Source organism: Histoplasma capsulatum, genomic scaffold (genome assembly GCF_000149585.1).
Source record: "Histoplasma capsulatum NAm1 scaffold_1 genomic scaffold, whole genome shotgun sequence".
Taxonomy (NCBI): Eukaryota; Fungi; Ascomycota; class Eurotiomycetes; order Onygenales; family Ajellomycetaceae; genus Histoplasma; species Histoplasma mississippiense.
In genome coordinates this window covers 5,325,598-5,349,505 of record NW_001813982.1, presented here as the reverse complement: position 1 = coordinate 5,349,505, position 23,908 = coordinate 5,325,598, and the positions used below count along the sequence as shown (strand labels likewise).

The window sequence follows — 23,908 nt, the reverse complement described above, 5'->3', positions numbered from 1 at the left end:
CCGGGATTTGAGCAGACCCTCATCCTGCAAGGCCAAATGCATCGTCCAGTCGGAAAATAGTATTATCAATTTATTATCGAATCGGTGTCTGTGCTGCATTCTGTGGGGTTGGACAGGAGTCGTTTTTAATTTTAGTTGGCGGGTAGGACGGGGCGCTTAAGAAGAGATTACAGCTAACATGCAAGCACTAACTAAGTTAACCAAGTTTGATAATCTCAACAACTTACACCAACCAATGAGGGTGATCTGATTCAAAAGGCTCTGAGTTGACCCGCAACCAGTCCAACCTGCTCTATTACAATTTCACTTCAATCGCTCAGCATTTTCTGATTTGTCTATAACAGAGTGGTTGTAAGAACTCATCGAGATTCAGCATTAAAGCGACGTTATCAACAGTTACAATATAGTGCGGTTAAGGAACACCAGTTAGAGAAGTGCAACTTCAACCTCATGAGATGAATAGCAGTATCTGCTGCTGGAGTATTAGTAATCATCTAGAATTTGAAAAATAGCTATTCTTAGAACTATTCTTCTTCTTTTCTAACAGAGTAGCAGAGAGAGAAAGGGTACAGTACACAGCCAAAGAAACTTGAGGAACTCCAGCGAAGGCTGCGTGCTGTGTAGGTCCCCGAACCAAAGGAAAATATACAAACCGCAGCTGGAAACACTAGGCTGAACCTTGGTAATCGTCCTCTTGGCACAGGGCCTCCTGTGCACATTTTCAGCCTCGCGATCGAAAGCATACCTCAAAAGGTTCATTTTTCTGTAAAATGCGGTCATGCTGATCATTCAAAAGATATGAGATTTTTACAATACTGTACACTACTGAATTCGTTGTAATTTACAACAAACAAATATTTCTTATATCCAAGTCCTCGAAGAAGTGAGAGATCACGACAGTTCCTACCCCCAAAGAAACCAAAATGGCTCAGGAGGTGCCACCAGTTGTGGTTGGCACGCCAGCGGCAAACACACTCCTACGTGACGTGCAGGAAAATTTTCGAGGGGCTATAGTATATCTGGCCGGCGGTAGTCTTGGGTAGCTCCCTCGTTCGCCTTGTAGCGGGTGATCTTCTTGTGAAGTTCACGCTGGACGGTTCCCTTGTGCTTTCTTTGAACCCAAGGCGTTTGCTGAAGAAATCCCGTTTCTGGATGAGCTCCTGGATGTGGGGCTGCCGGTTGCTCGACCTCGACTGCTCCGTGGTCAGTCCCTGCGGCCGGCTTTTTTCCATCTGTTTTCCTTACCCGAGCGGTTAGCGACATGGCTCGGGCGAGGTCTCCAATGTATCCTTGTAGAAATCGACTCTCGTTTTCTAGTTTGTCATGCTCCGACTTGACCTCATCGATGTGTTCCGCCAAGGCCTGCAACGACGATTGGAAAGTATCTGCTCGTCTGCGGTTATCAACCCTGTGAGCAGTTAATCCTTTTTTTTTTTTTTTTTTTTTTTTTTTTATGTTGGCTGCGTGGAGGGAAGACCGCAGATAGAAGAACAAGAGATAAAATGATCCGCGAAACAACCAGGGATAAACAGCAAAGGGAATGCTCACTGTTGAATAGCTTCTTGAATCTCTCTGCATAGCCTCTCCACGTCAGCGGGATTTCTTCTTGGGCTCATTGCCCGAGCATCATCTGGAGGAAATTCCTCCTCCTGAATCTCGATTTCTGGGTGATCGCGGGGGACAAGGATGGAAGCACTGGGTCTCCGACTGGCCAGGTATGGACGCTTGGCCCTGGGATGTCGGTCGATTTCAGTATCTGATACTGGGAGTGAGGATGAGATGAAAGATAGGTCTTTACTATTATTATTGTCGGGTTTCGTCATTCCCGTGACAGGAGCTGTGATACCAGATTCAACAGCCATTCCACACAACTGGATCCCGAAGAAATTTTCTGGATACCGTCTCTTGAACAGGGGAGAAAGATCGTAGGTCTTCACTGATAAACAAAAGTTGGAGAAGACAACACGTTGTAAAACTTGTCAGAGACAGATGGAATCTATCAAGGCGAGGGTCAGAGTACAGAAGGAAAAAGAAAAACAATGCTGACGTATTGAATTCACATCTAAAGTATGATGGTAATCAAGGAAATTAACTTTTCAATCAGGTTGATTCCTTGACTGCGTAACTCCCCAGAAAAATTAGTCGGTCCCAGTCAAAAGCCCAATGCTCATGCTCTTGCTACCAGCTGGTATCGATCTTCCTCTGCGCCAGTGTCACCTCCAGTGTGCACAGACATTTGGTGGAGTGGTCCATCGTTGGTTGGCCACCACAATTGGTATTCGCGACCCAGCCTAGCACAGTAATGGTTTAGTGTGGGGCATCCCTAACGGATCCCCACCTGTGGTGCCAATAGGTTTGCCAGCCACAACCGATGTATCCTGCGCCAAGGCCTTGATTGTCTCCACCATCTCCACCTCCACCGCCATCGTCATTGCCATTGCCATCACCATCCCCATCACCAGCTCTCCAGGTGAGTCGATTACGTGTTGGCATCGATGGACAATTCTTGTCATAGAGCATTGGCATATATTGTCTTTGACGGGACACTCTTCAGCAAGAGGCTCTTCGATACGGACAGTCTTCAACAGAAGTCTTATTCGGCCAAACGTTTCTTCCTCAGCTTTTTGAATACTTGCGTTTGCTCAGTGAAAGAGCTGGTAGGGGTAACACCTGCTGAGTCATTATAGCCTAGCTGGCTTGACTGGCTGTCGTCCTCTTCCAGGGGTACTGATTCAGTGTTGGATTGTTGGGAGAAGTCAAGTTCAGATTGCGATATATCAAACTCCACGTTAGGGGGAATCTGATCAATCGCCGAGCAGATTCTTTTTAGATGAGTTGGCATCCATATGTCATAGACACTCCTCGTGAATTTGTATGCCGCCCACTTCTCCTTGCCATCTTGTTCCGTGAAATCAAATTTGCGAATCGGGTGGCGGTAGAAAGCAGTTCTGTCTGCTCCAAGAACAGCATAATGGCCATAGATCCTCACTGCCGTGTGGTCATGCGAGATTGAAAATGCGACAATCTCTCGATCAACCTCTTTTTCGCGCTTCACCAGCCTAAATAACTCAACAATTGCTCTCACTGCAATAGTTGCGCTGTGGGCATTCTGTCGGTCGGCGATATCAAGCGCCGCTGCGCCACACTTGACCTCACATGTTAGGAATGGGAAGTACATGTAAAATGTTGCCATGAAGTAAGAAGTACAAGAATCAGTAATCTCGCCAACAAAAGGCTTGAGCTTGTCAAGTTGGACATCTGTAAATGCAGACCGTCCAAACCCCACAGAATAATCAGGCTGCGGACGAGGTTTAGTTACGGAAATGGAGTTATCCCAGCCTTCATTAACGCTCTCAATCAAGACCTCAAGATGTTTCGCGCCATATATGGCTAGGGTTTGTGCTGAAGGGACGATCAGCCGAGAAATATCCTGAATGACCTTGGGTTCGTTTCTGTTTCGTATCATTTCACAAAGATTGTCAAACACATCATCCCGAAAGAGCGAATCTTTAGGGATCGTTTGCTCCGTTTCAAGTAAGCGTTGACAAAGATCTCTGCTTTCATCTATTATGCCCCGCTCCGACTTCCCCATAAAGCTACCCTTGGTTTCAAGGATGATTTCGTAGCGCGGGCTTCTGTAAGGAGCACTCTTCTCCTCCCGTGGCTTTTGATCGCTGGGTGTGGTAGAGCTGGCGACAGAGCTAGATTCTGATTGTTTACGGCGGAAGAGAAGATGTGGATTTTTTCCTTGCAAGTAGGTGGTACATGTTGCTACCCTCTTCAAAATATTCCTTAGGCCAGATTCCTTTCTGCGTCCACCAGTGGATAGGATTGATCTCGTTCCCGCGGAGACTGCTTGCCGCTTCCTGGCCAGGTGTGTCCCCAACGGAGTTCTCAGCAGCAGAGCTCGCAAGAGATATTCGCAGTCGATTTTGAGGGCGCTTCGCTGGAATACGGAGTGAATCTTCGGCTTCTCGCGATCGCTTACGTTTTCGCCCTTTAGTTTGCAAAGGGGCAGACGAATTTTGTGGTAACTTGGCCTTAAATTAGTTCCGTAGCGCAGCAGGAAGAAGCTATCATACCTGTTTTCTGGGGGGGTCGTTAGTTGGACGGTGGTTGTTTCCGTCCAGAGATACAGTTTCCTCCTGAAGGTGACATATGCGTGTGCTCCGACGAACAGGCTTCTTGACGACTTGAGGCTTCTTCCCTGCAATGAATAGTCAGTCAAACGATGCTGGTCGATGCACGGGTGGCTCACCTTGCGATATCTTTCTGACGTTTGCCTTTGTTTGACACCCAGCCTTTCTGGCGTCTGACTTTGTTTGACGCGGGGCCATGCTGAATGGGAGGAAAGGGGATTAAGCAGTTTTGGAGTTGTCACCGACTGGACTTGTCTGTTGACTGTTTTCCACGATGGGACAAGGCTGGTATGGACGCTAGAGTCTTGGCAATATTCAGCTGTCAAAATGAAAAATAACTAGCGCTGTTTACCTGATGCACAAAGTTAGTGGCCCCAGTAGAAACGTAATTAATGCACCACTGAGTCGAATAAATCGTCAGACTTGCGGATGCCAAAAGACTACCTTGAAGAAGCAGCATGGTTTCTCAGATCTATGCACTATATGCCATCAGTGGTACACCGACGAGTGGGAGTTTGAAGCCCACTGTCAATACCACATCGATCACCCGGCAACGATTCCACTCGAGTATGGCTTCCTAGAAGTATGTGGCACGCTTGCATGGCCCGGATTTTGCCCCCGATGTCTCGGGAGGCTGTTAAAACAAGAGTTCAGTCATGAGGGTCGAGGATGTAACTTCTTGCTGTTGATGTTTCGGGAAAAAATATCTTGCGTCACGAGGCAACCACTTCCAAAAGCACTGGATGTGATTTGCGGCTGCGTCCCAAAACATGCAGGTAAATAAAGGATGTCCCGACCTCAGACATAATCGTAAAGCCAGATTTCAGAACGCAAGGTGAGGAGCCAACTGGCTATAGGCTAGTACAGTTTCAACAACATATCGCCACGATGGATTCGTAAAACTTTTCTGCGCTAGCCATTTTGCAGCGGGGATTGTTACAGCAGTCCTCCTGTTATCGCAATTGAACTTACTTTCTCACTTTGAGGAGTAAGAATTATTGATTTCCACCCGTTTAACGCATTGATACCTGATCTACCCACATTTCGTAGTTCAGTGCTTGTTTGGCTGGATGTACCGAAGGAGGAATCAAAATGAGTATCCCATTTGCCCAACTTCACTAGGATCTTCTTGTGATCACATGAATAGTGTTTGCCCCTCAAGCGATATTTTACTTTTCGTCATCGCTTACTTCTCCCGCCGGCTCTTTTCTTTTTAAAGCTTCGAGCTCCATTCTTGTTCAACTCACCTACGGGACCTTCTTTATCCAACTAGCACATTCTCACAGCAATAGTAACTAAATACAATCTCAACCTTCTTACCTATCACACGTACCCCAGCTGACTATCCAGCGCGCCCGCATTCTCCATGTTCAGGTAACGGTGCGATACATTCATATTACTTCCCTGAACGACCGCTCGCTGTCCCGATCTCGCTACACTCGCAAAAGACTGGTATGTAAATACTGTCTGCTGGGTGACATTTTCGTGGAAACTGAAGTTCGAATTAGAACAGATAGGGTACTTGACAAGAGTTCCTTTTCGCAAAAAGGGCCAGGATGACAAGGAGTGAACGTGATAAGAAATTGTTGAAGGAAACGGCCAAAGACATGGTAAGCAATGCTATTACTCTACATTGACGATATCACCGTCTGACTCCTGTCCAGATAGCCGGCGACGACGACGTAGAACTCGCACTGGAGGAAACAACTGGGGAAGAAGATTTTAAGTACGAAAAGTCACCAAATGTTTGTGGAGTTGTTGTCGATAAGGGCAGCGGACGTGGGTATGCGCAGATAACTGGAGGAGGTAAAGATCCTCGCATTATCTATACAGGTCGCGGCGAATCTGGCTGTGTCAAGGCCGAGATATTGGCGGGACAGACATGTATGCTATACGGGCGATCTACGGTTCTGTATATCCTTCCTCGTTCTACTTAGAGACCAATCCGCTGCCGTTCGCTTTCCATAGCATGTTCGATCAGATCTTGGCACATTTCCCTTGATATCTCAATCGACGGCGATTCGTTTTCATCATCTGGAATCCTTATTGCCAAGAGGACATATCGCCCTTGGTTCTTTCCCAGAAAACTCAGAAGATCATTATGTTGTAACTTTGTGCGATATGGGGGTGAAACTAGCTCCCATCAGCCTAATTTGAATCATCAATAGACCAATTTCTCATACAAGTGTTTTCTCTTGGTGGCAGGATAAGATTAAAGGATTTGGGCTTATACCAGTTTTTGAGACCGTTGGACGCTTCAGACGCTTCCTTGGTGGATCAATAGACGCGGTGTCTATCCGCTGGGGATTAATCAGCTGAGGATCTGTTATACGATATCAGCCTTCATCACTCACAAAGATAGGTTTAACGGACCGTCCTTGAGTGGAACCTGGTAATCATTGGCAAGTGACTCTAGCGCTAGGCAACCTAAGAGGCTCTTGTTTTCCTTGACATAACCCACAAGACCAGTTCTCTCATCCTCAGCCAGATGGGCTACTCGTTGTTTTCCGAGGCTCGCGGCACATAGCACAACAAGTCCACGGTCGCAGAGGCGTAGAATGTCGTGCAGAAACAGCTGATAAACACTCGACTCACGAGTACTCTGTGGTGATTTCAAGATGCTAATAGCATCTCGAACATGCTGTGGACCACGCCCAGCCAAGCGTTCCAAAATCTTAATTGTTTCAGCATCTCTTTGTAGCTTTTGGCTCCATATGTCAATTGCATTCTGTTTGTTGTTAGACTTTTCCCTCTCCTGCTCAATGTCTGCCATCAGGAAGGGATGGGTATTAATTCAAAATCTGTTAAATCTTGCTGCAATTTGATTGAAGTTTGCGATAAGATTGTTTTGGGTTGGGCAAAGTTTGATTTTTCTTTCCAGAGTTGAAGGGATTTTGATAAGGTCGGGAGTAAGTATCAAAAACAGAGGAAGCTTGACGGAAGTTGACGCAAAATCAGTGATGTTAGTGAGAAATTTGCTCAAAATGTGATCCTTTTGGAATAAGGTGGGGAGTTTAGTGAAAATTGGTGGTAAAGTTCAAAATTGAGGGGTAGTTTGACAGAAGGTGGTGAAATCTGCGGAAGTTAGGCAGAAGTTTGCCAGAAATTCCCTAAAGTTAGCCATCGCGCTACTGCATAAACTAGATTACGCCTCTCCCTTTCGCACTTGTAGTTCACAAAGTATTTCACAACTGCGAACTAGAGCATCTCCAGACAAAAACCCTGACATGTTTGTCAGTCGGACACCCGAAAGTAACCAATGATAGGTGAACGGATGTCCTTCAAAGCTACACCTACGTACAACGGAACGGTCTCGCTACTGCACGCAAGGACAGAGTCTCTCACTCAGTACAATTTCACGCTACAGCATGATTGCAAGTTAACGCTCAATTATTTGCCAATCGCCCACATAGGTCATCCTGTAGAGCTCTGTTTCTCCTGCAGGTTCGCTACGCAGAGCGGACGACAGTAAGCTTCTCTAGCAATGGGTTTTCGGATCGACATCTAGGCGACAAGGTCGAGACTATGTATCCTGCGGCACAGGTTTATGCATCCCTAAATTGGGAGAGCGACAGCCATCTTCTCCCCTGTCCACATGGTCCAGCGGAAGGGGAAGACGACGAAAGAATAGGTGCCAGGAGTGTTGACAGAATGGCATATAAGGAGGCACGATTCCCTCCGAAATCCTGAGGCAATCAAGAAAACCGAGCAAAACTATTCCCTATTCCAATCCCCGCGGGCCATTACACGTTTTCGCTACAATGTCCAAAACCACAAAGTCTAACGGCATCAAAGCTCCTCCCTCTTCACCCCTTCACCCCCAAACACCTCCAGGTAGCCGTAGCCACGCAAACCCTCCGCAGCCCGTTACTATGGAACAGCTGCGAGAACTTTTCATGGATGTTCTTCGTCAAGCCAAGCAGTCATCAGATTCTTCAAAGCCAATTGAAGATACCAAACCGGAGACAAACAAGAACAAAGAAGGCAACGAGGGGAAAGCTCGAGCATCAAAGCTCGAATATAAGGAGGTCCACGAAATGTACGCCCCATCATTCAGTGTCTTCATTCCTTTTATGCTCACTGGCAGCTAGGTGGGACAAGGATAACTCCAAGTATAAGATTGTGGACTCCGTGAAAGAGGACAAGGCAATCGATGATCTTGACCGGTATATATTTGTTGTCCGGAACCAGCTTGGTAAGAAATATATTCTCAACTCTCACACTTGGCTACTAACGGCATATCAGACAGGATGACCAAGGAAACTAAGGCCTTTGTTGATATTAAATCAGAGGCGTTGCTTGACGTGCTGCGAGAAATTGTGAGAGATGTCAGGGCTATCAGCTTGCGCGAGGATAAGCCTTCGGTATTGTTTCACCTTCCTACTCAATTTAGTTGAAGTAATCATTAACCCAGTATCAGATTGAGCGGAACTTCCTATACAACTTCATTCCCGACCTCGAGAAGTACATTATCAAGAAAGGATGGGATCATGCGGACCCACGTTCGAAGCATGTGGACCTGCTCATCGGGTATATCAAGGAAACTTATGCCTCCACAACCCAGAGCCTTTCGCCACTTCTGAAAAAGGGAGAAATCACGTACGACCTGCTCTGGACCATTTTCAAGCCAGGGATCTTCGTATATAGTACCTGTCTGGGGACTGGCAAGCCGCGATGTGTTATATTCGATGCCGGAGAAGAGAAAACGAAAATGAACGGGATCAAATACTTCAGTTTAGATTGTCGCTATCTGGACTTTGACGGTGAGGTATTCGGTGAAGCCGGTACCCAGCTGGAGGTTACCGGGTTCCACGGACCCAGACCCATTCACACCCTCGAGGCCTTCCCTCTTGACCACCACCCCAATAAATCAGGTGTCATGACGTCTATCATCGACTTCGGCCGGAAATTTTGCAGCTTGAAGGGCCAGCACATTCGCCACTGCCGCGGCCGTGCTTTCTTCAAAGTGCGGGGAGAAATAGTCCAGATCTGTATCAACAGTCGTGTCATGGTCGACTCAGCCTTCTTTCGTCAGATGAATCCGAACTACACCAGACCGCGGATCAATCAGCGGAATGGCTCCTATGTGGATAATGACGGTATCACCCACGTTAATGTTTCGGCGTTTTTTGACAATCAGGACCAGCGGATGCGAGACCAGGTGAAAAGCAATGGGATGAATCCATCCGAAATGAAGGATGTTGACTTCCTTATTTGCTGTCCAACGGTTTTAGGGTTCTGTTTCAACGAGAACATCTGGAGTAGGTGAAACTGGCTTTCGATTGGTGTTCTCGCTAACTTTTAATTCTAGTGGAGTTTGCTGTCGCCGATCTCGATCAAGTCGAATGGTCATCCGCACCCTTCGAAAACCTCAAGATTCCGAGTCAGCAAAGGGACACGCTCTTAGCTCTAGCAAGGACTCGATTAGGCCTGGTGCCTAGCGTCCCCTTTGATGACTTTGTTACTGGCAAAGGGCGTGGCCTCAACGTGCTCCTATAGTAAGTGCCTGCATCCTGGCTTAGTGAATGAAGCACCCTGACTTTAATGTCAGTGGACGTCCAGGTCTCGGAAAGACTTTCACCGCCGAGGCATTGGCAGAGCACTTGCAGCGCCCTCTTTACAAAGTATGTCCCTAATCCGCCTGGGCGAGAGTCAAAGATTAATGTTACATTTTAGGTACCTGCAGGTGAATTAATCGGGGATAGATGCCTGGAGGATCATGTTTCCAACATATTTAAGACCGCTAGCCATTTCAACGCTATACTTCTTGTGGACGAAGCCGATGTCTTTTTGCATGGGCGCTCTGTCGGCGGAGTCCACGATCATTCCGTGACGGTCTTCCTCCGCAAACTTGAATATTTTGGGGGGGTTTTGTTTCTCACTACAAACCGTGTCGATGAATTTGACGATGCTATCCTTAGCAGGATCCATTATAAGCTGAAGTATGAGGCTTTGGGCCGGGAATTCCGGAGAGATGTCTGGAGGAGTTTCCTTTCAAAGTCGTGCACGCATCAGGGAAGCCCGCAGCTGTCCAGTGATGAGCTGCATAAACTGGAGGGTTTGGACCTTAGTGCCCGAGAGGTATGTGGCGGAACGCCCACCATCCATATCTCATCTCTAACCGTATATTCATCTTCAGATCAGAAACCTGGCTATGATCGCCCATGCACTCGCCACTGTCGGTAAAGATCGTGTGTCTTACACCCATCTGGAGCGCAGGCCGCGGAATCGAACGAGGAATTCGCGCGCGCATTCAGTCGCACGGAGCGTCTCGAGACCATGTACAATTAGGATACCATGACCTCAGAAGTACGTAATCCGCCCCCCAGTCTTATTTGATATGAACGGGCACTGGTTTAATTTAATCCTCCTTCTCCTTAGCTACCACGTTTGTCCCATGTTCGTGGAGGCCGTTTGTGGGTGAGGAATTGATCTAGTAGTTTGCTCTGTTTTATCTCTGGGTAATTATGTCTGATGACAGTTTTATGTTTTTATAATGGAATGTTTGACCTGAATGATCAATCTGGGAGATCATCTGGCGTTTTGCTTGACGAGATGTTAATCCGGAGTCTACCTTCTCGGCAGGCGGACTGGGACAGATTTCTACACATCCTCCCCGGCTCTCATGTTTGTGGGGGTCGTTCGTGCGCTTTGTTCTTTCTTTCTTCTTCGTGTTTCTCTATCCGTAATCGTATCTGATGACAACGCTGCTTGTCATAACGCTGAATCTCGATGAGATCCGCCTCGTTTGGTTTTCTGTCGTGATTCAATAATTGATGGAAGTTAGTCAAATTTTGTAAACATCACTAGCCAAACATCAACTGGAAGCGTGGAGGGCGTACTGTAGATGTCATATGAATATCCCCTCTGTTCGTAGGCCCCGATCCTGTAAACGGTGCGGTTTCTCACGATCGCTCCAAATCTGTCTCCAGGGGTCTGAGGCATATAAAGCCAGCCCTCTTCCCACTTTGCTTCCATCGCTCCATCTTCCCTTTTCTCCTCACAAAGGCCACCCAGCTTTCCAAATTATCCGACGCCACACTTCCATCATGAGTACCCGGACAACTCGAACTCGTAAGATCAAGGAATCAGAGCCCGGCCCAGCGGTCAGCAGAGGCGGCAGTGGTTCAAGTTCTGCCACAGGTGCAACAGAAACTCCCATCATCATATTGATAACGGGTTGTAACTGACATCTGGACGCAGAAAACAACGATAGTATTGACCAAGGAACAACCATGGCTGAGAGGGCCCAGCAGCAGAGCTCTGTTGAGTCTCGGGAGAACAGCTCCCTGAGCTCTACTGGCTCAACGAGGCCGACATCTCCGGTGCAAGCAACACGCATTTGGGAATTGGCAGCCCATAGTTCTGTATGCTGTGAAAAAAGCGCTGCCGGGGAAGCCATCCATATCATTCTTTCCAGCAATCCACTGAATCTCCAACCCTCGAGACCCGTACCGGATTGGACTCGATCAATCCATACAGCTCTTGCAGAGAGCCGGCCGATAATGCCCTTTCAGCAAATGTATGAACCTCTCAGTCAGGAAAAGGTGGGCTACATCCGGAAGAGGCTGGAAGAATATACAGATGAAGTGAGACGGCATATCCATAAACTGGATGGCTTTGGACTGTGCAGTAATCCTCGCGGGCGCCAGAACCCTATTTTCGTATATTGCGCTCCTAGAATCGACGATCAAAATCTATCAGGTACAGCTGCAATCCAAATTTAAATTGAAGTTCGTTAACCGACACAGTAATATTAGACCGAGCCACAATCCAAAAAGAGAACCATGCAACCAACTGGGGCTGCAGGCCAGGAAAACTGTGGAAAGCGGCGGCGACGACATTAGGAACACGCATGCAGATCTCCAGAGATTGCTAAGGAGATATGTGAATACAAGTCTGATGCCAGTTCAAGACAAAGAAAAAAGAGGAAAATATCAATCAGCCTTGTTGACGATGGATATATCAACCAAGCAAAGGACATGCCCGCAATAACGATATTCCGGGACCACGCATAGTCTGAGGTGACTTAGTAAAAGCTTTGTTTTTTTTACATCTAGATCAAATGTTTCAGCATGAAGAGAGATTCTTGATTATTAAAATGAGCGACAGCCATGGGCTGACTGAGAAATATCTAACCTTCAGGGGGTTAAACATCCAGGCACAAGGAGCAGGTACAAGAATAGAAAGAGTTGGGAGGTCGAGGGAGGTGTAAATAACTTAACACCCAATACAAGTTTTGATCCAGTTTAAGACAAACAGGTGGAACTCGTCTCGCAACGCCGTGAATTTCGTTGGCTCTCTTTGAAGATCGGCTGCGTTGTATTCATATAAAGGCATATTAGTAAGCCGGAGGAGGTTCAATCTTCTAGCTTAACGTGACTCACCACCCAACGAACTCATCCACCCAACGAACTCCAAAAAGCGCTCTATAGAGCCGTTAATTTTCAACTGTAGCACAACAATGCAAGAAGATATTAATATTATTTATTAAAGATTAAAACTATATGTAGAATACATCATATAAATATATATGATTAATTCAGAGAACGATTGCTTGGCCTAATAATCCGCCCGGAACGTGAAACTCGTGGTTTTGAAACGGTTGAATCGGATCGCGGCGTAGAAGGTTTCAGAGAAGGAATATCATTTGATTCCACTGGGGGGGCCTGCGTGCGGCACTTATTACCGCTTTTAGAAGGTTGTATAGAGCTTCTACGGTGTTTTGAGCCCACTGTTGATCTTCTTGTAGGCCTCTTTGAGGCCTCCGCGAGTGCCTTCTTTGCCAACTGTGCTTCATGACGTTTGGCAGCGCGTTCTTCCTTCTCTTTTTGCAGTTGAAGCTTCTGTTCATCTCGCCGTTGCTTCTCTATACAACGTTTAGCTGCAGCTGCAGCTTTGGCCTCCTCACGGCGTTGAGCAGCTTCTAAACGTTCCTTCTCACGTTGTTCCTTCCGCTCCATGAGCTCTGCTTGCTTTTGCTCACGAAGAATCGCTCGTTGAAGCTTCATATCCTCCTTGCGTGCCTGATCATCGATTTTCGCAGTTTCATTAGCATCTGCTTGCTCCCTCGCGGCCTGCACCTTTGTGGGAGAAAAGAATTGAGCAAGTGAGGGATTTGATGGATTAAGCAACCCCATACGCTTACCCCGTTTGCGTCGCCTTCTCTCATTATTTAGAGCAGTCTGAAGATTCTTATTCTCTATTAAGAGAACCTCTCTGTCCAGAGCAATATTCTCCCCAGCGCGGAGAATTTTTTTAATATCAACTGAAAGTCGGCGGTGACGTTGACTTGCCTGCTTTATCAGGCCTCGCAAAGCTCGATAGATGTAGGTGTACGCTGCTGAAGCAGTTCCGGGGGTGTAAGTGGACGTGGTTGAATCTTTTTGAGAACGCGGGCAGGATCTATAGGATGTATGCCAGTGGCCATGAAGGCAGATTTGATATTTTCCGCAGTTGTAGAGATTTCCCATGCAGCACGAAATAATCGCCAAAAATCTCGCTTTGTAGTCCGAATAAAGCCATAGCCAGAACGTGTATAGGAATCTAGTTGATCTGAATATGCCTTTGCAAGTGGGCCAAATATTCCAACATCTAGCGGCTGTAAACGGTGTGTAGAGTGGGGAGGAAGAATAGCAAGCAAAATTCGATTCTGATCCGCATAATCAATGAATGCCATATTTATATGAGATGAATGGCCATCTAATATAAGCAGGCGGTAATGATTTCTTGCTTTTTGCTTTGTATGAGGATCAAACACCTGTTTCAGCCAGGTTAACCCATATTCATCATTACTCCATCCATTTTCTGAAGCAGCGAAGTATGCCTGATCCTTTTTAGGATCAAAATCTTCAAGCCACGTATCTTGCATATCTCTTGATTCCCCGCGGTAAATGAGTGCAGGTGGAATTGTAGTTCCATCTGCACAAATACCGGCAAGCAGAAAAATGAATTCTCTACTGCCATCCTGCACTGCTCCAATTGTATGCTTCCGTTTGAGAGCTTCTATAGAAACGATTCGCTTGAGGGTACGAAGGAGGCCAAGAAGAAAGCCTTTTTCATCGAAATTGTAGGTGTTCTGGGGTAGGATATTATACTGCTTGATCTTCTCCTGCAACTATTCAATAGAAGTCAGCAAAAAGCTCATGGAATTGCACGCGAAAAGAAGCAAAAAAACTGCAATTACAAGAGTAAAGAAGTGTTCAAAATAGTAGCTATTATCTGCCTGCTTTCTCTTTTGATCCAGAGCACGAAGATAGATGCTCTTGATCTTTGCTTTATGCCGCTCACAAAAGCGAGACACCCAGTTGATTCCTACTTGCATTTTGGTGATCTCTAATACAAAATTGCGCAGTATTTGAGGTGTCACAGGGAAGCCGCGATCGGATAACTGATTAATATGAAATAGGAGGCGTTGTTCTTCAGTATTCGTGAGATTCTGACAGTAGATTGATGTTGCCTCTGTTCTGGAGACCTGTTGACCTTTGAACCGCCGCATCAAGGTAACGCGATTGATTCCGAATTCCTTTGCAACCTCAGCATATTTAGGAATCAATTGTCGATTCAATTGAGCGATCGCTTGCTCTATAATTGCTTCGTTGGGCGGCATGGTGGGTGGTTGAAGTTGAAGAGTTGCAGGGATTCATGGAAAAAATAGGAGTTCGTTGGGTGGTGAGTCACGTTAGTTAACGTAATCCATAAGCGAGCGAAACACATAAGCAAGCGAAACACTTCCCACCCTGCCATATGATGAGAATGCTTTTCATTAAAAATGTCAACCACACAATGCAATCAGGCTTCTAATCAAGAAGGAAGGCTTCTTTTAGCTATTGAAGCCTTGAATAAAGGCCAAATTCTAAGCATATGAGCTGCAGCAAAGCTGTATGATGTTCCTCATACCAGCTTATTCCATCGAATGAAGGGTCGTACAACACGCATCAATACTCCCCCAAAAAACTGAAAACTCAGTCTTAGTGAGGAAGAATCTCTTGTTCAATGGATTCTAGCCATGAATGAGCGAGGTCAGCCACCCCGGGTTGCAGCCGTACGAGAAATGGCCAATCTCCTTCTTGTCAGTCGAGGATCCAACCCCTCACCCACAGTTGGTGAATGCTGGGTACGAAACTTTGTCAACCGCCATGAAGAGCTGAAATCTAAATTCTCCCGCAAGTATGATTATCAGTGTGCACTATGTGAGGATTCTGAGGTTATCCGTGGGTGGTTTAGACTCGTACAAAACACCATTGCAAAGTATGGGATCCTGGATGATGATATCTACAACTTTGATGAGACTGGATTTCAGATGGGGGTTATTGGGACTGCCAGGGTCATTACTGGGTCTGAAAGAGCTGGGAATCCTAAGCTTGTACAGCCTGGAGATCGGGAATGGGTGACTGTTATTGCTGGAATTAATGCAACTGGCTGGGCTCTACGTACGATGATTATACTCAAGGGAAAGATGCACCAGTCCTGTTGGTATGAGACAGAAGGGCTGCCAAGTGACTGGGTGATTGAAGTCAATGAGAATGGCTGGACTACTGACCAGCTGGGTGTGTACTGGCTGAAAGAGGTGTTCAACAAGGAGACCCTACCCCGTACGAAGGGCAGATATCAACTATTGATTCTAAACTGGCACTGAAGTCATGCCTCAGCTGGATTTGATCAATTCTGCTCTGAGAATCAGATTATTGCTCTCTATATGCCACCTCATTCCTCCCATCTTCTTCAGCCATTGGATGTTGGCTGCTTCTCCTCACTGAAAACAGCGTACGGACAACAGGTAGAGAACCAAATGCGGCTTGGAATCAACCATATTGATAAGGAGGAGTTTCTGGCCCTATATCCTGCAGCTCAGATACAGGCCCTGACTGAGAGCAACATTAAGAGTGGTTTTAGAGCAGCTGGGCTGGTTCCGTACGATCCTGAGCAGGTTCTCTCACGACTTAATACAACAATGCATACCCCCACCCCACCTGGGACCTCTCATAGCTCTCAGGCCTCCTGGGCCACTGCTACACCACATAATATACACCAGCTAGAGCAGCAGACTAAGAAAGTTAAAGGATATATTAAGCGCCGTACGCAGAGCCCACCCAGCCCAACTGATCGTGCCCTAAATCAGCTGGTCAAGGGATGTCAAATGGCAATGCATAGTGCTGCTATTCTAGCAGCTGAAAATAGGGAGTTAAGGGCTACAAATGCTAAACAAAAGAGAAAGCGAGAAAGAGGCCGTACGTATGTAGCTCAAGAGGGTGCTTTAAGGGTTGAAGAAGGCTTGGATCGCGTACGAAGGGTCAATGAATTGGAAGGAGGGGTGGTTGAGGCTGCTGGCTCTCAACCACGAAAACGTGCAGCACCACGGTGTAGTGTATGTGGGACTATTGGACATACTGCTCGTACATGCTCTAAGCATATAGAAATTATCTCATAATATAATTAATTGTATTCTCTTTGTTCTTGAGCTCTTTTATGCTCTTAACTCTGATTGCATGGTAGGAAGTGTTTCGCTTGCTTATGTGTTTCGCTCGCTTATGGATTACGTTAAAACTCTTGCCTTTTTGCGAGCAAAAGACTCAATTCACTGATTTAAGGAAAGAGAGTGAAAAATTATTCATATAAATATGGTTATGTATGTAACTGATATTAAAATGAAGTTTACGGTCGTGCTTCAATGGACATGTATTGGAAGGTACTAGTGGATGGAGACTGTTTTGAGCATTCTCCTTCACTCACAATGGTAATATATCATCTGCATTTCAGCTGGAGACAGCCAAGTTATCTAGAACGACTCTATCCGCACCCTAACTTGTCGAGTCTCATCCGTAAGCCAAAACCCAACCTCCCTCGTTGAGTTTACTAGCTCCTCCTCACGCCGTATGAGCTTCTTGCCATCCTCGTGTTTCAAGGCTGAGCTACCGTGTTGTGGACCAGGTTCGTCGATTTCATCACTACTATCCCATTCATCATCATCAGCCCAGGATTCCTCGATCGGATCCCACTCGTCTGTTTCCCACACTAGTTTGAAACGGAGGGGGTAAAGTGAGAAATGCCGTGCGACAAGAGCTTTGATGCGGTAGACATCGAACGATTTTGGAATATTTGTACTGTATTCAGCACTAGCAGTCCTGTCTGGTTTCTGAGAGATGGGCTTTTGGTTTTGACGGTCGGGTAGGTAGAAGTTAAAGGTGACGAGTCGAGCCGCAAGAGATCGAGGGTGTATTCCACTTCCAGAGCTTTCTGTTTCTCGTTTTATTTCGACCTCTCCATACGTACCACATAACTCTCCGTATCGCGGGTGCAATTCTAAGATGCGGTTTTCTTCACTTTGTGACGATGCAGCAAGTTCTTTCCGGATCAGGGAGAGGTAGTATAGCTCGCCGTTATTGCGATCCTGGTCTGTGATTTTGCTGTAGTTTAAAGTCTCGAGCCGAGGGAGGTGGGCAAGAGTGAGCATGTATGCTTCATCGACAGTCATTGGATACTCGGGCATATTTGTGACGTGGGAAGGAGCCGGTGGTTGGTCGTATAGCGGATTATCGGAAACTCGAAGAGTAGCGAGGCCAGGGAACACCTTAGGAAGCATGTCGATAAATGACCAGTGGCTTATTTTATTAAATGATATGTCAAGGGAAGTAAGAGTAGATGAAAACACGATGTTGGATTTTTCTGGAATCGTTGGTGGATTGTCAGATCCAATCCTGTTAATCATATTTCCGCGAAGGGATAACTTCTTCAGCTCGGACAGGGAGGCTAACTGCCGAATGGAATGGATAGACTCGAAGCCATTATATTCCAGTATAAGCTCCTGGATTGTGCTTGATATTGGACATGGAAGCGACGTAAATTCATTTCCGGAGACAGATAATGACCGCAACGACGGAAACTGTTTCGAAACAGCGGCGACCTAAAACAGGATATTAAGCACATGTTCAGCTGTGAATTTATTTAGATCTTACCTCCTTCCATTCCATAAGAGTCTCGTCCAGGGCTAACTCGGAAATACCGTCAAGTGTTATATTTTCGCCAATTTCGTCAAAACGATTCCCACTGTGAGAGAGAATTAGCAGGGTATCAGCGATTTTGGGAAATCTCATTCATTTTTCGCCCACTTCAATTTAAGAATCTTTAGGAGTTTTAACTGCCCGCATATAGCTGCCACATCGGTCCATCTTCGAAGGACATTGCGACTGAGGTCCAGCTCGACGATTTTCGGGCAAGTCCTTGCGATAATTTTAAGCTCATTTTCGTATTCTTCTCGGCTTCCTTCACCGGGCCAGCACACCATAAACACGCATGCCATCAAGAAGAACGATTCGAAGCTCCTGCAATTCTGCAAGTAGCCGGCGAATTTTTTCAAAACCAACTTCTTCAACAATTTTGCCGCTGATCTCAATCGGCTTGGACGATTGGAGTTCTTCATGACCAGAAGTCATGGGCTCAAGTTTTGAAACATATTTCTCATTGGCAGCTTGTAAGAAACTCAGATTTCGATCAGCCTGTCTCGTTGGGCGTATAAAAGAACCCGCTGTTGGATGCTTGCTTTTGCCTGGAAATGAACTCGTAAGCCCTCTCTCTATCGTTGAGCGACAGGCGGCGGGATGGCTAATTATACTATACATTGAAAATATTTCACCCCATGATGCTCTCCTGAATGTTTGCCCCTGGTTGAATCATCCCACTCTACACCCAGCCACTGTCCTTTCGTCCCCTTGACGTCACCAATATAGCGAACTGTGCAGAGTCCGCCCTCAAAGGAAAGCCTGGAGCCGAGTGAGATGCGCATACTGCGCCGTTTAAGTCCTAAAGTTAAAATAGAGTTAAAGGGTATTAAAGGGTTCTGGTATTTAGTAATGGAAATAAATCAATCAATCCAAGACTACTACTGAATAATTGGTTAACTATAAGTCTAGAATTCGTGAAGTTTGTTGATATGCTGAAGCGTCCGCGCGTTTGGCGCTAGCTAATTACATGTCTGATGCCCCGCCAGGATGAAGATCTGAACTACACTTTGTTTATGATAGTTTCAACAATTCTGTACTACGAGAAGGTATGAAAAATTAATATATCTCTTGGTAGAACTGATTTCTATAGCCAAATGTCTATTTTATAGAAATGAGGATTCCCGTTGAATAATATCACCTTTTTGATACAACAATGTTCATATAAGCAAAAGATATATCTCACTAGATCTTTACATCGTATGGATGCAGGAAGACAGCAAGGGGAATCTGTATATCACAGATTTTCATATCATCAATCGATACCGCTAGATATTCATGGATGACAGTGCATATATAGTATGGAGGTAGGTAGAGCACAAAATCTCCTCAAAATAGCATCTCGATATCACATCCTCGTAATACAATATCTCAATAAATATACGTCATTAAGGTTTCTGTAAGAGCAGGAAATGAAGCTACAGAGATGGGGAATCTAAAAAGAAAATATGTGAAATAATTGAAAGAATATTTGAGGCAGATGTATGATGTCGATAACTGATAGTTGCAGACAAGATTAACAACGTTGGAGGATAATACTCCGTATCATTGGCTCAAAATGTTAGTCGGACTTGGTGGTTGCACTAACCTGGATCGAGTAATTCGAGAGGCATTGAGAAGAATCACGTGATATAAAAGTTGGTCAAAAGTTGAACTCCTGCAAGATCAACGGACATGTTGAGATAAACCCAAAATAATAATAGCATACCCCTCAGAGTTCTTCACCATGGATTACCAGGTCTGCTAAACCTATATACAGCTTCTTTTTGCCGCTCTTAACTCAAGAACTTTCTAACCATTCTCCAACAGAATCGCGCAGGCTCCAAATTCGGCGGCGGAGGAGTTGCTTCCCATTCCGCCACCAACGCCGACCGGCGCGAACGACTCCGCAAACTGGCGCTCGAAAACATCGACCTCGAAAAAGATCCCTACTTCTTCAAAAACCATATAGGCAGTTTCGAATGCCGCCTCTGTCTGACCGTCCACCAGAACGACGGCTCCTACCTCGCACACACCCAGGGCCGCAAACACCAAACCAATCTTGCCCGCCGCGCTGCCCGCGAACAGAAAGAGGGTAAGGGCCAAGATGGCTCCCTCCTACCCGCCGCCATGGGGGTGCAGGTGAAGCGCAACACAGTCAAGATCGGCCGGCCCGGATACAAAATCACCAAGACGAGAGATCCGCTCACAAGACAGCACGGGTTGCTCTTCCAGCTGCAGTATCAGGAAATCACGCCGGGGGAGGTGCCGCGAGTACGGTTTATGTCTGCCTTTGAGCAGAAGGTTGACGATCCGCCGGATAAGAATTTTCAATATTTGCTGGTTTGCGGCGGAGCCATATCAGACATGCGGGCTTCAAGTTGCAAGCCAGGGAGGTGGATAGAAGTGAGGGGAAGTTCTGGACGTGGTTTGACGAGGACAGCAAGGAGTTTTGGATACAGGTTATGTTCAAAACGGAGAGGGAGGAGCGGTATTCTGGTGTGCCGGGTCTTGCGCCTGTACGAAGATGAGGCAAAGGTGTTTGTCTTTAGGTATTTTGTGGAGTTTTGTCAATGGAATTTCGGCGCCTGCAGTAAATAATGGAAATTGTGGCCTACAGATACCCTAATATGCGGATGATCCATTTAAACTCACCAAATATGACTCTTTATTTGCTTCTCCAAAGTTTACTTCGTTTGCTTGAGACGCGATGGTAGTGGAACTGCTAGGGTCACATTCCTATTCACAGCTATGTCCATATATAAGGAAAATTCATTGTGTTGCAATACTGATACCATCTACTCCGAATGAGAGAGTGAGGTTGGCCTTTGAAATAGGCTACGATTGAATAAAGTTCTATTACCAGGAGGCTTAAGACATGCAAAAAGCTTAGGGCCCTGACCATTGACAAGCACCTAGCTTGTTCAAAACACTCCGTACCTCGCTGAACAGATTAACCTCACATGAACGGATGGAAAACCTAGCTAAATGCGCCAGAGAGGCCTAGAGGAGATAAATAAGGAATGTAGGATAAAAACATGTTCGTGAAGTGGCAGTATGCCGTTGGTCGTAATTCGGTGGTCATCGAAGGCTTCGTTGATTGGAAGGAGTGTCAACCATAAAATGGTATAAAAAAAGGAAATGAACGAGGCAATAAGAAACAACGCCGCAACTCAAGCAGATGGACTCATACTGCCACCAGTATTCATTCATTTGGTTTTAGATAAAACTCTTGAAAAAAATGAAACAAATACATTTTAAATCTAGCTTCCTTGGAAGGCATTGAAGGCCTTGAATGTATATCCAATAAATGGAAGGCTCATTTCAGCTTCCTGCTCTTCTGGCATGGCGCGAGCCTGAGCACGGAGTTGGGCTGAGTTGTCCTCTTGTGGGATCTCATCAATTGGGAAGTACGATACGTCCACATTCGAGGTGAGTTTGGGCTCGAATGGTGCACGAATCTTGCGAAGTTGGTCCCAGACCACGCCACGGAAGAACGGATGGTTTTTGATTTGTGTAGCTCCGAACTGGGCGCCGCCTTCTCGACCAATGCGGTGTTCAGGGTCACAAAGGAAGCTAGGCCAATATTGTTAGCTTGTTCCTAATTTCCGAAAAGGGTGTTCGTTCAGAATGGTGTTACCTTCTAATCAGATGTTCCGAATCATGAGAGAGTGTCAGTTCGTCAGGGAACCAGAGACACTCGCGCCAGTTTACAATTTTCCGGTACGTATCCGTGGGCTCTTCGGCACAGAACGGGGGCCATCCCACGAGACATTCGAACATGATCGCACCGACAGACCACCAATCACACAAATAGGTATAGCCCTGACCATTGAATATTTCGGGTGCAATATAGTCAGGGGTTCCGACGGTCGAATAAGCCATAGCCCTACGAGATTTTCTCCAAGTATTGATCTGGCCACGATTGGACACAGTCAAGTTGATAGCGTCAGAGAAGAAGCCAGAGTTCCGGTTCTTATCCTTCGATGCAGAAGTGTTTTTTAGAAGCTGTTGGTAGTAAGAATTGTCATGTTGCTTTTTCCCACCGGTGGACAGACCAAAATCGGTGAGCTTAATATGCCCACCACGGTCTAGGAGGATATTGTCTGGCTTGATATCCCTATAAAACACATGTTAGAATCGAAGGATTTAGTCAGGAGAGGAGAGGTACCTAGGGTCCTTGAACAGTTGGAAATATTGTAGAAAAACTTACCGATGAAGAAACCCGAGCTTGTGAACCGCTTCAATAGCCATCACGATTTCCGCCATGTAGAATCTTGTGATATCTTCAGAAAAGATTTCATACTTTATGAGCATAGTCATCAAATCGCCACCAGGCAAAAACTCCATAAGTAAATAAAGGTAAGCCTTGTCTTGGAAAGACGCGTGCAACTTCACAAGCCATGGGCTATCTTTTGAATCGGCTAGAATATCGCGCTCAGCACGGACGTGAGCAAGTTGATCCTTTTTGAACATCTCTGTTTTGACTAAGGATTTCAGGGCATATATCTTTCCATCAGTCTTTCGCTGCACAAGCTTGACCTCCCCAAATGCACCTTTGCCAATGATTTTTAGAGTTTGGAAGTTGGCTGGCGTTTCTCTGGTCCGAATGAAGCGAAGGAAATTTGCTTCTTTTTTGGCCACAGTTTCCGCTTCTTGGCGTTTGCGCGCCTCTGGAAGGCTTGGGTTCGTCAAGACCTTGTCGAGATTGACAGCTCTGTACAGACAAGAATGTTCTATTAGTCGCAAAACAAAATACCTTCGTGGGCTAGCAGAAGCGCATCTCCTAAACATATAAAGCTCACCGAAGATTACGGTCACGGGCACGTTCAATGTTCTCACGGAAGAAAACGTTGACCAGTTCCTTCGCCGCTCTGCCACGTTTATGCACATTCTCCGAGTATTTCTCAACACATCTCACCAATTCTTCCTCCTCTGCAGCAGGTTTAGGGCTACGGGTTGGCATTGGCGGGCCACCGTGTCCCGAGGCTTGGGGCGACGGCTGGGCACCGGCAGTACGTGGGCGTTGTCCTGAAGCAGGATTGCGGCCAAACATCCCAGCCCGAGGATGCGCACCTCCCAAATCCTGGTTTGAAAATTGCTGAATCAGACCATTTGTCGCATCATTCGTCTGGTAGCCAGGACGGGCTTGGTAGGTTGCTTGAGGCGAAGGTGCGGCTTGTTGGCCATATTGTTGAGTCGGAGCATGCGGTTGCTGGGGAGCATACGGATTGTTCATGAAATAGCCTTGCCCCCCCACGGCAATATGAGGGCTCTGAGAATCGACATGCTCCTGGCCACCGGGGTACATCGGCTGGGGGAAGGTCGAAGGCGTGGTTGGATAAGCCCTGTTGTTTGCGGAGGCGGTGTACGGACGATCATTGAAACCGAAATTCAAATGGAGCCGGCTGTTATTGTTATTGTCGTTGTTATTGTTGTTCCCGTTGCTCGATTCCATCTTGGCAGAATGCTCAACGGGCGTAACAGGTTATGTTGGAAGATGATGAAATGAGCCTTTGTTGTGCTGCCCAAAGGCTGAAACCTACTAGTAGTGAGGGGCCAGTTGCTTCGGGGTTTGTTGCTTTGACAGATCCTAATTCGCACTCTTGATTTGACGCGAACAAATAAGATCGCGTCCTAAGCCGACAGGATCGTATGCAGGTGGAACGAAAGAAAACAAACAAACCCGGGGTATCGAACAGCTCAGAAAAGTAGATCAGGAGAGGAATGAGGGGGATGGAGTTTGAGGTTTTAGGCTTTGAGCCCCTGACTGCTGCGAAAGTAGCGCGGAGC

General features: G+C 46.3%; 8 protein-coding genes across 8 annotated transcripts; 3 read left to right on the top strand and 5 right to left on the bottom strand.

The window, feature by feature from the left end:
• Window positions 1–1,008: 1,008 nt before the first annotated feature.
• HCAG_01508 (predicted protein) lies at window positions 1,009–1,862 on the bottom strand (the record flags this gene model as incomplete). Its single annotated transcript, XM_001544411.1, has 2 exons — window positions 1,009–1,408; window positions 1,549–1,862. 2 exons carry the CDS (start codon window positions 1,860–1,862, stop codon window positions 1,009–1,011), a joined length of 714 nt encoding a protein of 237 aa, XP_001544461.1.
• A 731-nt stretch (window positions 1,863–2,593) lies between these two features.
• On the bottom strand, window positions 2,594–4,337 carry HCAG_01507 (conserved hypothetical protein; the record flags this gene model as incomplete). The annotated part of the gene is made up of 4 exons (XM_001544410.1): window positions 2,594–3,452; window positions 3,766–4,040; window positions 4,083–4,207; window positions 4,259–4,337. 4 exons carry the CDS (start codon window positions 4,335–4,337, stop codon window positions 2,594–2,596), a joined length of 1,338 nt encoding a protein of 445 aa, XP_001544460.1.
• Window positions 4,338–7,900: 3,563 nt separating this feature from the next.
• Window positions 7,901–10,430, top strand: HCAG_01506 (predicted protein; the record flags this gene model as incomplete). Its single annotated transcript, XM_001544409.1, has 9 exons — window positions 7,901–8,178; window positions 8,231–8,334; window positions 8,385–8,503; window positions 8,560–9,400; window positions 9,451–9,637; window positions 9,691–9,763; window positions 9,816–10,220; window positions 10,279–10,321; window positions 10,354–10,430. 9 exons carry the CDS (start codon window positions 7,901–7,903, stop codon window positions 10,428–10,430), a joined length of 2,127 nt encoding a protein of 708 aa, XP_001544459.1.
• Window positions 10,431–12,359: 1,929 nt separating this feature from the next.
• HCAG_01505 (predicted protein) lies at window positions 12,360–14,748 on the bottom strand (the record flags this gene model as incomplete). Its single annotated transcript, XM_001544408.1, has 5 exons — window positions 12,360–12,454; window positions 12,527–12,568; window positions 12,829–13,482; window positions 13,935–14,256; window positions 14,458–14,748. The coding sequence occupies 5 exons, from the start codon at window positions 14,746–14,748 to the stop codon at window positions 12,360–12,362; spliced, it is 1,404 nt and encodes a 467-aa protein (XP_001544458.1).
• Window positions 14,749–15,192: 444 nt separating this feature from the next.
• Window positions 15,193–16,569, top strand: HCAG_01504 (conserved hypothetical protein; the record flags this gene model as incomplete). The annotated part of the gene is made up of 3 exons (XM_001544407.1): window positions 15,193–15,688; window positions 15,791–16,216; window positions 16,382–16,569. The coding sequence occupies 3 exons, from the start codon at window positions 15,193–15,195 to the stop codon at window positions 16,567–16,569; spliced, it is 1,110 nt and encodes a 369-aa protein (XP_001544457.1).
• Window positions 16,570–16,917: 348 nt separating this feature from the next.
• On the bottom strand, window positions 16,918–18,921 carry HCAG_01503 (predicted protein; the record flags this gene model as incomplete). The annotated part of the gene is made up of 4 exons (XM_001544406.1): window positions 16,918–18,042; window positions 18,095–18,185; window positions 18,408–18,684; window positions 18,756–18,921. 4 exons carry the CDS (start codon window positions 18,919–18,921, stop codon window positions 16,918–16,920), a joined length of 1,659 nt encoding a protein of 552 aa, XP_001544456.1.
• A 941-nt stretch (window positions 18,922–19,862) lies between these two features.
• HCAG_01502 (hypothetical protein) lies at window positions 19,863–20,716 on the top strand (the record flags this gene model as incomplete). The annotated part of the gene is made up of 2 exons (XM_001544405.1): window positions 19,863–19,874; window positions 19,946–20,716. The coding sequence occupies 2 exons, from the start codon at window positions 19,863–19,865 to the stop codon at window positions 20,714–20,716; spliced, it is 783 nt and encodes a 260-aa protein (XP_001544455.1).
• Window positions 20,717–21,378: 662 nt separating this feature from the next.
• HCAG_01501 (serine/threonine-protein kinase cot-1) lies at window positions 21,379–23,573 on the bottom strand (the record flags this gene model as incomplete). Its single annotated transcript, XM_001544404.1, has 5 exons — window positions 21,379–21,691; window positions 21,756–22,235; window positions 22,329–22,391; window positions 22,422–22,832; window positions 22,921–23,573. 5 exons carry the CDS (start codon window positions 23,571–23,573, stop codon window positions 21,379–21,381), a joined length of 1,920 nt encoding a protein of 639 aa, XP_001544454.1.
• Between the last annotated feature and the right edge of the window lie 335 nt (window positions 23,574–23,908).